This window comes from Rutidosis leptorrhynchoides, chromosome 5 (genome assembly GCF_046630445.1).
Source record: "Rutidosis leptorrhynchoides isolate AG116_Rl617_1_P2 chromosome 5, CSIRO_AGI_Rlap_v1, whole genome shotgun sequence".
In the NCBI taxonomy this organism is placed as follows: Eukaryota; Viridiplantae; Streptophyta; class Magnoliopsida; order Asterales; family Asteraceae; genus Rutidosis; species Rutidosis leptorrhynchoides.
The window spans coordinates 425028605-425042515 of NC_092337.1; the positions used below are offsets into that span (position 1 = coordinate 425028605).

Sequence of the window (13911 nt, forward strand, 5' to 3'; positions counted from 1 at the left end):
TGGGTGGTCAATTGTCTACATGAAACCTATTTCAATTAATCAAGTCTTAACAAGTTTGATTGCTTAACATGTTGGAAAATTTTATTCATGTAAATATTAATCTCATATAATATATAATCATGGAAAAGTTCGGGTCACTACACTCCAAAGAAGACAAACCGTTTGAAAAGCATGGGAAATAATTATCATGAGAAAGATCCAAATATATATTTTTGAGTTGAGGTGCAATAACTTTGACAACCCCAATAGGAAATTTAAGTGTGAGATTCGACAGTTGAGGATGACATATAGTAACACCACTCGATCCCATCATTCTGCAATGATCTAATGTGAGACTCTTCAAGTTAACACACTTTGCAATGTAGCAGCAATATAATGTAACTTGATCAAGAAGCAATGTTGTTAAGGATGGGAGGTTAAAGTTGAAGTGGCTTTCAATGAGTAAGGATAATCTAATGAAGAACAAGATGAACACAATGTGAGGTGTTTTAGAGTTAGAGAATTCAATATAGATAGAGGGAATTCAATTTGCATATCACTGCTTGTGATAGTTATTTCTTGAACGTTGTGTGAAAATGCATAGTTAAGAATTCTTTTGACAAACACATGGCTAACCTCTCCACGAAAATCAAGTTTGACTGAACATACGTCTATTTCATTATTGCGGCCAGATAAAACATGTTTAACAATATTGGAGAACTTAAGTAAGGAAGAACTCCCAAATGAGAAATTGAGATAGGGCGTTGAAGTCCAGACAAACCTCCATCTAGATGACAAAACACTTGTTTGGACAACATGTTTGATGTGTATAAAAGAGAAAATTTTGTGGATAAGATCATCCGACAAGCTACTTAGTCTATCATGTTCCACATTCATCCTCTTTCTTTTACGTTCATACATAATCTTCACTTGTATTTCCTTTGACTTGCTTGTAGTGTTGCCTAAACCATCGTCATTCATGACTTTTCTTTCAGCTCCAAAAGCTGAAAACTATCAAAATGCAGCAATCAGAACATTTGGGAAAATATAAACACATTTTTCACAAATAGCTATATGATATAAACTAATTAATTAAGAATGTGACGAGAATTCCATATGTGCTATGTGCTATGTGCTATGTTAAGAGGTACTAATTAATTAGTAGATTTTTTCGCCCTCTATGCCTCGCCCGTTTACGCTACTTTAAGTTTCATTCTATTATATTTGCTAATTATGATGATTTGAAATGTCATTGACACCGTCATTATGTTCCAAACATTAATTTTTCGATAATTAAATAATTCCAAAAAAAAATTTCTAAATAAAAACAAAGAGATATTTACAACCTCGTTATCCTTCCCGTGTTCTTATAAATAAATAAAAAGAATAATAGTTTGTACTAATGATAAACAGAGAATGTGAATCCTATAATTAAAAAAGAGACATATCAATAAAGTTTTACAGATAAATCAAGCAAAAACTCAGATAATTTGACTTCAATATCAGGTGTTAACACAAGAACTATATAAGCAGTTAAAAGTAAGTTTTAGCAATCTATGTATGATAAGCAGTAAAAGAATGTATAAGTTGCAAGCAGCAGAAGAAGGTTTGTTTAGGTTAAGCTTTTCCAGAGGGCTTTTTAGCAATATGATTCGAAAAGCTCATCTTTATTTTCCAAGACACTTTTTAGCTTAAAATGAAATGTTGGAATGGAGCTTTTTAAACCTATAAAATTCTAAGCTATTGAACTTAAGCCAAAGCCAAACACCACCCGAAATAGACTAAGAGGAAATCAGACATAAGTAACATTTTGATCGATGATATCCAGTCATCCAGATACATATGCATAGTTAAATTAAAGCGTTTCTTATTCATATTTGAGTTTTTGCACACGAAAGATATAAATGTACATATATATGTTGAGTTCGGGGTTTATCGCAAATACACGTACCTAGGGTTTATGTTCAGGAAGATGTAATGCTCAGAAGGGGGAAGAATTGCCCAAGTTAGGAGTAACGATATACTCCGTATATATACATATTAAGCAGGTGTGGGCTTTCAAGAGAATTTTTTGGGGCTTTTACGAGTTTATGCAAAAGCAGGGTTTATTTTGCTAAAAAAAACTTAATGATGAAATCCGTAAACATCATTCAAAATTCAAATAATGAAATCTCCGATTAAACTTAGGGTGTGTTTGTTTACCTGTTAATGGAATGGTTCAGCGCTTAATGTTGAACATTCATCGCGTTTGTTTCTGACCTCTAAATGACAGATGATAGCATTCAGTGCTGAATGATTCAGAGCTGGAATCCCCTCTTAACCATTAAGCATCTACAGAGTACTTTTTATTGAATATTCTCTTTAATCTATATCATTGGCACTTAATTAAACAACTATATTGTAGTTTTTATTCATGTCAAAGGTTAATGAGGTAATTTTACATTCACACGATTCGATAAAAATGATTATCAAATGGCTTATTATCATTTAGAACCTTTGAATCATTCAGATTCTGAACCATCCAGTGCTAAATCATTCAGTTTTATCAAACACACTCTTAGACCATATATAACAGTCCTTCAATTTTAGGCGATAGATGAGGTGTTATTAACATGACAAAACTGAAGAAAACTGACGGAGCTTAATGGGGCGTCAGTTTGGGGCGTCAGTTGAACTTGTGACGCAAAAACAAAAACTTATCAGTTTTGATTCCACCCAATAAATGATTTTCCAGATATAATTAATGTATATGTGTTATTATTAATTTATTTTTTTCCACTCAATTTTTAATCAGATTTTACCACATCACCCTACCCAATATTTAACACAAAAACTAACACAACGGTTAAAAAATGTCAGTGCCATATCACATGCAGTTTTTACTTTTTGACCAAAAAGCGCACAACTATCTGTGATATCACATGCACCATTAGAAATGATCTTACAAAACTAAAACAACGGAGCTCAATAACCACAAGGATGTATCGGGTCAGGTTTGGACCGGGTCTAGGTAATCCCAAACCCGAACTCGATTAAGAAACCTCGTCCCAAACTCGAACTCATACTCGTCCGTTCTCTATTACTTACTAATTGTCGGGCTATCGGGTTTTTTCACGGGTAAACGTGGATCCCCGTTTACTTAGTTACTCTCATTTAACGGGCTTGTCCGCGAATATTGAATAATTCAGTTATTAGCCATTTTCATTCACCATGCAATTATTTCTATTTTCGTTTGAATAATGATATTTCTTTATAATTAAATATAAGCACTAAATCTAAATCTAAATGATTATTATATAAATGTTGAACAATACGGAGTAGTAAAATACCACATTGTAATATCTATTAATACTATTAAAAGTTTTATTATTGTTGTTATTATTGAAATTGAAGTCCCCATCGGATCAAGTATTCAGGTCGGATATGCAGGTTTGTATCTAAACTCGTGGTCGGACCTGTTGGAGATATGGAGAACTTTAAACAATTAGAGGGAAGATTCCGGGAAACTCACACGAAGCTTCCACGAAGTTGTTAGGAAACTCACATGTAGCTTCCATGAAGTTGTTAGGAAACTCACATGTAGCTTCCACGAAGTTGTGAGAAAATTCACATGTAGCTTCCACGAAGCTGTCAGGAAACTCACATGTAGTCTCCATGAAGCTGTCAGGAAACTCACATGAAGCTTCAAGGAATTGTTTTTAGCTTACTCCTTAAATCATTCTATAAATAGACCCTCTTGTAACTCATTGTAAACACACCACAAATATTCAGTAAATACATTCTCTAGTTGGTCCGTGGAGTAAAGCAATCACAACGATTGCATATAACCACGTTATCTCTTGTGTCGATTTACATTTCTTGCATTTATAATCTTTCGTTCATCAAGTGGGTTAGTAATCTTGTAGAATTACTATCGGTAAGTGATCTTGTTGAATCACTTGCGTTGTTTTGGGTCCTAATATCCTTACAATTGGTATCAGAGCAGAAGGTTTCGTTAAGGGAACGATGGCAGAAGACGGGATGTTTAGAATCGACCGATTCGATGGGAGAGACTTTGGCTTTTAGAAGATGCAAATTGAAGATTACTTGTATCAAAAGAAGCTACATTAACCTCTGTTAGAGACCAAGCCCGAAAGCATGAGCGATGCCGATTGGACGCTTTTGGATCATCAAGCTTTGGGTGCAATTCGTCTTTCACTTGCTAAGAACGTTGCATACAACGTTGTGAATGAGAAGACGACGTTTGCTTGCTTGAAAGCACTCTCTAACATGTATGAGAAACCTACCGCTTCTAATAAGGTTTTTCTCATGCGACAATTGTTCAATGCGAAGATGAAGGAAGGTACGAGTGCAACGGATCATATCAACGAGTTCAACAACATCATATCGAGGTTAGCATCGTAGATATTGTGTTTGATGATGAGTTAAAGACACTAATCTTGCTTTCATCATTACCGGAAAGTTGGTCGAGTACGGTTACCGCAGTTAGTAGCTCTACGGGAACTACTAAGCTAGCGTTTGAAGGAATAAGGGATTTGATTCTTGGTGAAGATACTCGTAGGAGAAACTCGGGGGAATCGACATCCGGTTCTTTGTTAAGTACCGACAACCGTGGTAGAAAATTTGATCGCGGTGAGAAGAAGGGTAGAAAGAAGTCTAAGAAGAGGTATCCATCGAAAGATAGAAGTGAAGCTGTTTGTTGGGGTTGCAATCAAAAAGGACACTTTCAAAGGAATTGTAAAAATGGTCCGGTGAAAGGTGTGAACTTGACCAAGGAAGAAAGTGATGATGCACTTTTATGTAGTGTTGAAAATTCTATGGAGTCTTGGATTTTGGATTCGGGAGCTTCGTTTCATGCTACTCATGTCAAAAGCATGATGAAGAATTTTCGTTCATATCAAGGCAAGGTGAGATTGGCGGACGACAAACAACTCAATATAGAGGGCATTGGAGATGTTGTATTGAAGACTACCCTTGGCTCTAACTGGACCTTAAAAAATGTAAGGTACATTCCTAAATTAAAAAGGAAACTTATTTCGGTTGGTCAATTAGATGATGAAGGTAACGCGGTTACTTTTGAAAACCGCCAATGGAAGGTGGTTAAGGGTAGTTGTATTGTGACTCGTGGACATAAAAGGGGAACTTTTTATATGGTTGAAGTGTTTGATGAAGACAGGGTGGTTGCTACGGTTAATGTTGACTCTGAATCAACTCTATGGCACCGAAGACTCGGGCATATGAGTGAGAAGGGTATGAAGATGCTTGTTTCGAGTGGAAGAATTCCAGATTTGAAAAAGGTAGAACTTGGGTTTTGCGAACCATGTGTATATGGGAAGCAAAAGAAGGTGACTTTTAGGAAATCAGGGAATGCTCCTAAGTTGGAGAAATTGGAGCTTGTTCATACGGATGTGTTTGGTCCAGCGAATATAGAATCACATGGAGGTTCTTGCTATTATGTCACCTTCATTGACGACTCTACTCAAAAGGTATGGGTTTATTTTCTTAAAACTAAATCTGATGTATTTAATACATTTGTGAAGTGGAAAGCTATGGTAGAAAATGAGACTAACTTGAAGGTCAAGTGCTTGAAGTCGGATAATGGAGGGGAATATGGTAGTCTTGAGTTTAAAGACCATTGTGCAAAACTCGGTATTAGAATGTTAAAAACGGTACCGGAGACACCGCAACACAATGGGGTCGCCGAACGTATGAATCGTACGTTAAATGAAAGGGCAAATAGTATGAGACTACATACCGGTTTGCCTAAAATGTTTTGGGCGGATGCGGTTAATACGGTGGCTTATTTGATAAATAGGGGACCCTCAACACCGTTGGGTTTCCGAATTCCCGAGGAAGAATGGCATGGTAAGAAGGTGAGTTATGGTCATCTTAGGATCTTTGGGTGTAATGCATATGTGAAGAGCAAAGATGCGGATAGAGACAAGCTTGAAGCTAAGTCAAAAAAGTGTATTTTCATAGGCTACGGGTCGGATGAAATGGGTTATCGTTGTTGGGATAACGATGCTAGAAAAGTAATTCGTACTCTCGATGTTACTTTTGATGAAGATTCGGTCTATGGCAAACCGGAAACGGGGAGTCCTAAATCGGGTCATGTTACTTTTGACGATGTTTCTATTGATGATCTTACACGTTCTAGTGGGAGTACGGGAAATAATGAATTACCAACAAACGGTGAGGCGTCGGAAAATGCTAATGATGGGGATGGTTCGGAAAGCGGTGATGATTTCGAACATAGTGCGAGTTCTGGTGATGAGGAGGACACAAATGAAACCGGTCTAACCATTTCGGTTACTCCTACACTAAGACGCTCGACTAGAGTGCCCAAACCTAATCCTAGGTATTCTCCATCAGCAAACTACTTGCTCTGTACCGAGAATGGTGAACCCGAAAGTTACATTGAGGCAAGAAAGACAAAAGAATCCATACAATGGGAGCTTGCCATGAAAGAAGAGATGGGGTCACTTAAGAAGAATAAAACTTGGTCACTAGTGAAGTTACCTCATGATAAAAGGGCGTTGCAAAGTAAATGGGTGTATCGAATCAAGAATGAGTTGGATGGCAAGAAAAGGTACAAGGCTCGTTTAGTAGTCAAAGGCTTTCAACAAAAGGAAGGGGTTGACTACAAAGAGATATTTTCACCAGTAGTTAAAATGACTACTATCTGTTTGGTACTTTCTATGGTTGCATCCGAAGACTTACATCTAGAGCAACTAGATGTGAAGACCACATTCTTGCATGGTGATCTTGTTGAAGAGATCTACATGAGGCAACCCGAGGGCTTTGAGGTAAAGGGTAAAGAGAAGTGGGTTTGTAAGCTAAAGAAAAGTTTGTATGGATTGAAGCAAGCACCTCGGCAATGGTACTTGAAGTTTGATGATTTTATGAAGAAGATTGGTTTCTTAAGATGTGAAGCGGATCACTGTTGCTACTTGAAGAAACTCAAGTCTTCTTATATAATCTTATTGTTGTATGTTGATGACATGTTACTTGCAGGTTCCAACATGTCCGAAATTAACAAGTTGAAGGGATTACTTTCCCGTGAATTCGAGATGAAAGATCTTGGTGGTGCTAGGCAAATACTTGGCATGAGTATTGTGCGTGATCGAGTGAAAGTTACTCTATACTTGTCTCAATCTAAATATATTGAGAAAGTAGTAGAGAGGTTTAATATGGAGAATTCGAAGGCTCGTTCTATGCCTTTGGGTAGCACGATTAAGTTATCGAAAAGTCAATCACCAAAGATGGTAAAAGACAAAACAGATATGGAAAAGGTTTCATATGCATCGGCCGTGGGTAGTATTATGTATGCCATGGTTTGTACAAGACCCGATATTGCTCAAGCAGTGGGAGTTGTAAGTCGTTATATGTTTAATCCGGGGAAAGAGCATTGGGAAGCGATCAAATGGTTGCTTCGTTATTTGAAAGGTACTTCTAATATGGGATTGTGTTTCTCCAAAAACAATCTCATACTTAGGGGTTATGCGGATGCTGATTTAGGTGGATGTGATGATTCGGGGAAAAGCACTACGGGTTATGTTTTCACAATAGGAAAGACGACGGTTAGTTGGATGTCTCGACTACAAAAGAGTATTGCTTTGTCAACTACCGAGGCCGAATATATGGCTATTGCAGAAGCTTCTAAAGAGCTTGTTTGGTTGAAGAACTTCTTAGGTGAGTTGGGTAAAAGACAAGACTATTGCGTCTTGTATTGTGATAATCAAAGTACAATACATCTTGGGAAGAATCCGGTGTTTCATAGTCGTACGAAACACATCAAGATAAGGTATCATTTTATTCTACAACATATAAATGATGGTACTTTATTATTGGAGAAAATCCTTGGTACGAAGAATCCTGGTGATATGTTTACTAAGGTTGTTACAACAGAGAAATTGAGGTTTTGCATTACCTCAATTGGTCTTCTAATGAATTGATGAGAGAAGACCCCAACTAGAGAATTAGAGACTTAATGTTTCAATTCTAACAAGTAGTGTTGAAGACCTTGTATCGAAAGTCTGCTCATCCGAAGTATGTGTTGAGTGTGCGTGTCCCAAATGGAGTTTGGCGGTATAATGGTGATTTAACGTTCTTGGTTAGATCGTTGATATTTTGGGTTGACGAAGGTTGGGTTTGTTCAAAGTCTCCAAGTGGGAGATTGTTGAAGATATGGAGAACTTTAAACAATTAGAGGGAAGATTCCAGGAAACTCACACGAAGCTTCCACGAAGTTGTTAGGAAACTCACATGTAGCTTCCACGAAGTTGTTAGGAAACTCACATGTAGCTTCCACGAAGTTGTGAGGAAATTCACATATAGCTTCCACGAAGCTGTCAGGAAACTCACATGTAGTCTCCATGAAGCTGTCAGGAAACTCACATGAAGCTTCAAGGAATTGTTTTTAGCTTACTCCTTAAATCATTCTATAAATAGACCCTCTTGTAACTCATTGTAAACACACCACAAATATTCAGTAAATGCATTCTCTAGTTGGTCCGTGGACTAAAGCAATCACAACGATTGCATATAACCACGTTATCTCTTGTGTCGATTTACATTTCTTGCATTTATAATCTTTCGTTCATCAAGTGGGTTAGTAATCTTGTAGAATTACTATCGGTGAGTGATCTTGTTGAATCACTTGCGTTGTTTTGGGTCCTAATATCCTTACAGGACCCATAACTCGCAAATTAGAACCATCATCATATTGTGCCTAGACACGAATACCCGAACCTGACTCAAAAATGTCGGGTTTCGAGTTTACCAATTTAGAACGTCTCTTTTTGCCATCCCTACAAACATGAGCTCACAATCTAGACTAAATCCCATCTAACAATACAAACAAACTAAAGTCTTCCAAATAATCTGAAAATAAAACCAATGAGGGTGCCCAATTGTAAACAACAACGAAAGATTAAGCATCATCTACGAGATACAAACCGAAAACCTTATAATCAAGCATAAAAAGGATCAAATATCTTTTATGAACTCCTGCCTTCAAAAAACAAAACAAAACCCTTTTTACGAACTCCATAAAGTTCTTCATTTCCTCATCTTGGACCGGTCTTCTTTCACAAGGCTTTTTAGGATTAGTCCGGGCTTTTTGCGGATCGTTTGACTCACTCAGAATAGCTTCAACCTTTTTTACACCGATACTCGACATCAAATCATCAAAAGTATCAAAAGGCGAACCCCGGTAGATTTTCTTTTTTGAAAGCAAGACCCTCAAAGTGTGGCTAGGGGGTACTAAACGTGTGTCTCCTTTGTAGATCCCCAAACATCCAACCACTAGGTCACCCCTTAGTCAATGTAAACGTGAACAGATTTAGACACATTCCCAAGAAGTGAGTCCTTACAAGTAGGCCTCGAATCCGAATTGGATAACAAACAAGCTACCTTTGTAACCAAATGATCATCAACATCCTTGGTCGAGCCATATACCACAGGCCCATGATACCTCACACAGTTAGGCTCACATGGCTCCTCATACAACCGGGGTTAGACACAAAGTTTTTCATTCGCTAATTAATCAATATCATAAATCGAAGGAAATTAATCGAATGTAACTGTATTACAATAAAACGGAACGGAGAAAGTATTATTTTTATATGGATTTGTTATTTCCTTTTTCTTACAACAACAAAAAAAGGACAAGAAAATGCATTGTTAATCAATGAGATACGGGTATATGTGATTTTGGATAACTTCTAAAAGACTTGTTGAACAAACAGAGTTACCATTACTAGCCCACAAATTTAAACAAATCAAGGTTAAAGAGAAACAAAAAGAGCAATTGACCAAAAACAATTTGCAGAATAAATACAGTGAATATCATAAATTAGCAATAATACGTAGTAAATAGTACTAGTAATAAACATGGACATGGACATAGACATAGACAATAAACAATATATCAAGACACAAAAGGTACAACTAAAAGGATCATAAGATTTGCACAAAATACGAAAGTTTGTAGTACTTCATTCGTCTTCATGCTTTACTTCATCTACATTAAAACTGCACGTCAAGCAGTTGATTGTCTTGTTTCCCGTCCGTAGTTACAAAACTCACCCATACAAAAAGGCATTGACTATTTACGTTCAAAAGTTGATGTATGCTTAAGTTCACCATTCCAAGAAGCAAAAGTGGGTTGCTGACTATTGAACTGGAGGAAGTAACAAAAGATGAGTGAACCTGAAATTAAATCACGAGCTCTTGTTACCAGCAGCTGGCTTTTTGAAGACTTAATTAATTAAAAGAACATAAAGTAAAATGAAGAACTTACAATTTAATAAGACGGCTGAAAAGCCTCAGAAAGGCAACGAAAGTGGTTACGTAGTTTTTTTTGCTTCATATCACATAGGATCTTTATATGTTCTAGTGTTTCATTCATGACAGTGTCAGCTTCTTCACACATATTAACAAACCGTGCTTGCATCTTAGCCTTCTTTGATTCTGGTATGTCTTTCAGTAATTTTTTAACATACTTCAACACAGCAACGATATCAGATACCTTTTTGTCGTCATACATACAAGCAGACCGCAGGCTCTGATCATCATCATCATGCATTTTTTGCTTGTGGCTCTCCATTTTCGTTCTCCTTTAATCCAAATTTGTTTTCAGCTCATCTAACATAAGCTGTACTTTTGGGATACATTGTAGAGCCAATGTAGCATTCTCCACAGCTCTAACTTCCTGCAGAGATTTCAAGACAAGATAGAATATATAAAATCATTTGTACAGTACAACTTAGTACAACTTAGTAATGCATAATTGTTGAAATTTAACACGTGCGTTTAAACTATCATGTAGTCAATAGTTCCCATGATCTATCTTACGAATTTTTTTTTGAAATAGTAATATTTTTTAATATGTTTACAAAACTAGAAATTTGGAAAAAATCTTTACAAAACTAGTAAAACCGGAGTTTCAAACTCCGGTTTGGGCCAAACCGGTGTTCCAAAGTCCGGTTTCTATCTACTTTGTCCACATGGCAGAGTGACATGGCAAACCGGACTTTGAAACACCGGTTTGCCACGTGGCATTATTTTTATTTTTTTTTTATTTTTTATTTTTAGGATTCTGGGGTGAGCTTGTTTATTTGTTTTTAAAAAAAATTTAATTGTTAATAATTGATATTCATCCCTTAAAAGAATTAGCTTATTAATTACGGAGTAATAACTATCTGAACTTTCACTTCTCAAACTACATTAAAAGAAGTTTCAAATTAGCTTATTAATAATTAATATTCATCCCTTAAATCTAGCAAAAATAATTAAAAAATTTTTCTAAACAAATAAACGAGCTCATCCCAGAATCCTAAAAAAAAAAAAAAAAAAAAAAAAAAATTCCCACGTGGCAAACCGGTGTTTCAAAGTCCGGTTTGCCATGTCACTCTGCCATGTGGACAAAGTAGATAGAAACCGGACTTTGGAACACCGATTTGGCCAAAACGGAGTTTGAAACTCCGGTTTTACTAGTTTTGTAAAGTTTTTTTCAAAATTTCTAGTTTTGTAAACATATTAAAAAATATTACTATTTCAAAAAAAAATTCTCTATCTTACAGCAAAAGAAGTTTCAACAATACATGAAAATTCACTTTAAGAAAAGTACCTCACGTGAAACTATTGTAAGTGTGGCATGTGGTGAACTATCTAGCAAATAGCTTTTCACTACAGTTGATACATCAATTTTCTTCAGTGACGGCCCTGTCAAGATTCCCGTCACTGGATAAATCTTTAAAGTCTCCAAGTTAGCAAATGGAGAAGGCTGATTTGAGATTAGATCCACTTTGGAAGAAAGAAACTAGAAAACAAATCACAATTGAAAAATAAGTACAAATAAGATGGAACGTACAGTTGATACATAAATTGCAATAATAAATACAGATATATAACTGCATGCACACAGGGCTGGCTAAAGCTATGGGCGAAGCGGGCGACGGCCCGAGGCATCACGCAGTTATGGGCATGATTTCGAAAAAAATTATTAATACCCATAGTTTAAACCTCATAAAAATATATGTTTGCGTAACTGTTGAGGGCATTTTATAATCATTTCGACCGGGGCATGCAAAAACTTTGACCAAAGTTAGACCGGCCGTGCATGCACATATCTTTCTGGATTGTTAGTTCATCGTCAATTGTATCTTCTAACTTTTTATTAGTATTAGTATTTGGTACGAATTAGTGTTTAGCGACAAAGAGGTTCCCATTTTAAGTAAAATACACTAGTACACAAAATTCCACTCTGAAGATAGAGATTATATGAATCTTCTCCTAAAGTCCTTATATATGACTGTTTTTGGGAGCAGGTATTTTAAACTGATTTAATAGAAAAAAGATAATATGATTGGTTTGTGTTAATCTGCCATAAATTGAAACCCTACAAGGAATCTTGATTAATACACCTGTTTAGCCCAAAGATATTATATATCTAGCTTTGTGATAATCTGTCTTCATCTTTGTAATTATAAGTATTACTAAATACTAATATTTAAATTGACATGTGTATGGGTATTTCTTTCGGTACGTTGTTCCAAAAGAAATTTTTAAAAACTATGTAAAGTAAACATTAGAAACACTAAGAATCAAAATACCTCAAGAATCTCCACGTTCATGGTAAGATATTTGACAGAACAGAACTGCTGAAGCATATTAATTATATTAAGAGCATTACAGGGATAATGGATGCATATATCCGCCTTCTCCAAAGAAGGCAAAGCTTTTGCAAAGCACTTGAAATGATAATTGTGAGAAAGATCCAAAGATATATTTTTGAGTTGAGGTGCAATAACTTTGACAACCCCCTCCACAACTTTGAGTGTGAGACTCAACAGTTGAGGATGACATATAGTAAAACCATCTGATCCCTTCATATAGCATTGATTTAAAGTGAGACTCTTCAAGTTGACACACTTTGCTATGTAGCTATCACTATTGTCATCAAATAATGTGATTTGATCAAGATGCAATGTTGTCAAGGACGGGAGCTCTAAAGTTGAAGTGGCTTTCAATGAACCACGATAACGAGGTCCACCATAAGTGAGATGTTTTGGAGTTGGAGAATTCAAGAGAGAAAGAGGGAATTCAATTTTCTTCTCACTGCTTGTAATAGTCATTTCTTGAACACTGTGTGAAAATGCATAGTTAAGAATTCTTTTGACAAACGCCTGGGTAACCTTTCCACGAAAACAGAGTTTGACAGAGTATACATCTATTTCATTGTTGCGGCCAGATAGAACATGTTTAACCATATTGGAGAATTTAGGTAACGTAGACAACATCTCGCTTGAGAAATTGAGATAGGGTGTTAGAGTCCAGACAAACCTCCATCTAGATGACAAAACGCTGGTTTGGACAACATGTTTGATGTCTATAAAAGACAAGATTTTATGGATAAGATCATCTGGCAAGCTACTCAATCTATCCACTTCCACATTCATCCTCATCCTTTTACGTTCATGCTTACTCTTTAACTCTATTTCCTTTGATTTGCTTTTAGTGTCCCCTAAACCACCAACTTTCATGACTTCTTTTTCGGCTCCAAAATCTGAAAACTATCAAAATGCAGCAATCAGAACATTTGGGAAAAGAAAAAAGCTACACGAATAGCTATATGATCTAAACTAATAAGGTGGCGAGAATTCCATATGTGCTATTTTAAGAATTCTTGATACCTTCACAAGAATCTTAGGTGGCCAGTAAAGCTAATAAACGGTCACGGTCACGGACCTACCAGGTTAAGCCGAGTGCATGAGTAAATATAATCGGCCGGCCACCTATTTACTCTACTTTAAGTTTCATAATATCATCATATATGCCACTTATAATTTAAATAAATAAATAAATAAATAAATAAATATATATATATATATATATATATATATATATATATATATATATATATATTGG

The 13911-nt window shown here is 36.0% G+C and overlaps 1 protein-coding gene across 1 annotated transcript; it reads right to left on the minus strand.

The window, feature by feature from the left end:
- Positions 1-9975: 9975 nt before the first annotated feature.
- On the minus strand, positions 9976-12886 carry LOC139846682 (uncharacterized). The gene is made up of 4 exons (XM_071836166.1): positions 12597-12886; positions 11612-11803; positions 10283-10693; positions 9976-10191 (listed from the first exon to the last, which is right to left on the minus strand). Exons 1-3 carry the CDS (start codon positions 12873-12875, stop codon positions 10601-10603), a joined length of 564 nt encoding a protein of 187 aa, XP_071692267.1. The 5' UTR covers positions 12876-12886; the 3' UTR covers positions 9976-10191; positions 10283-10600.
- Positions 12887-13911: the final 1025 nt, after the last annotated feature.

Excerpts from the sequence above, each read along its gene's own strand:
- LOC139846682 (XM_071836166.1), bottom strand. The coding sequence starts at position 12,875 with ATGAAGGGATCAGATGGTTTTACTATATGTCATCCTCAACTGTTGAGT. Across the intron at positions 11,804-12,596 it reads TGAACGTGGAGATTCTTGAG|TTTCTTTCTTCCAAAGTGGA; the intron begins GTATTTTGATTC and ends TTTGTTTTCTAG. Across the intron at positions 10,694-11,611 it reads TTACAATAGTTTCACGTGAG|GAAGTTAGAGCTGTGGAGAA; the intron begins GTACTTTTCTTA and ends AAATCTCTGCAG.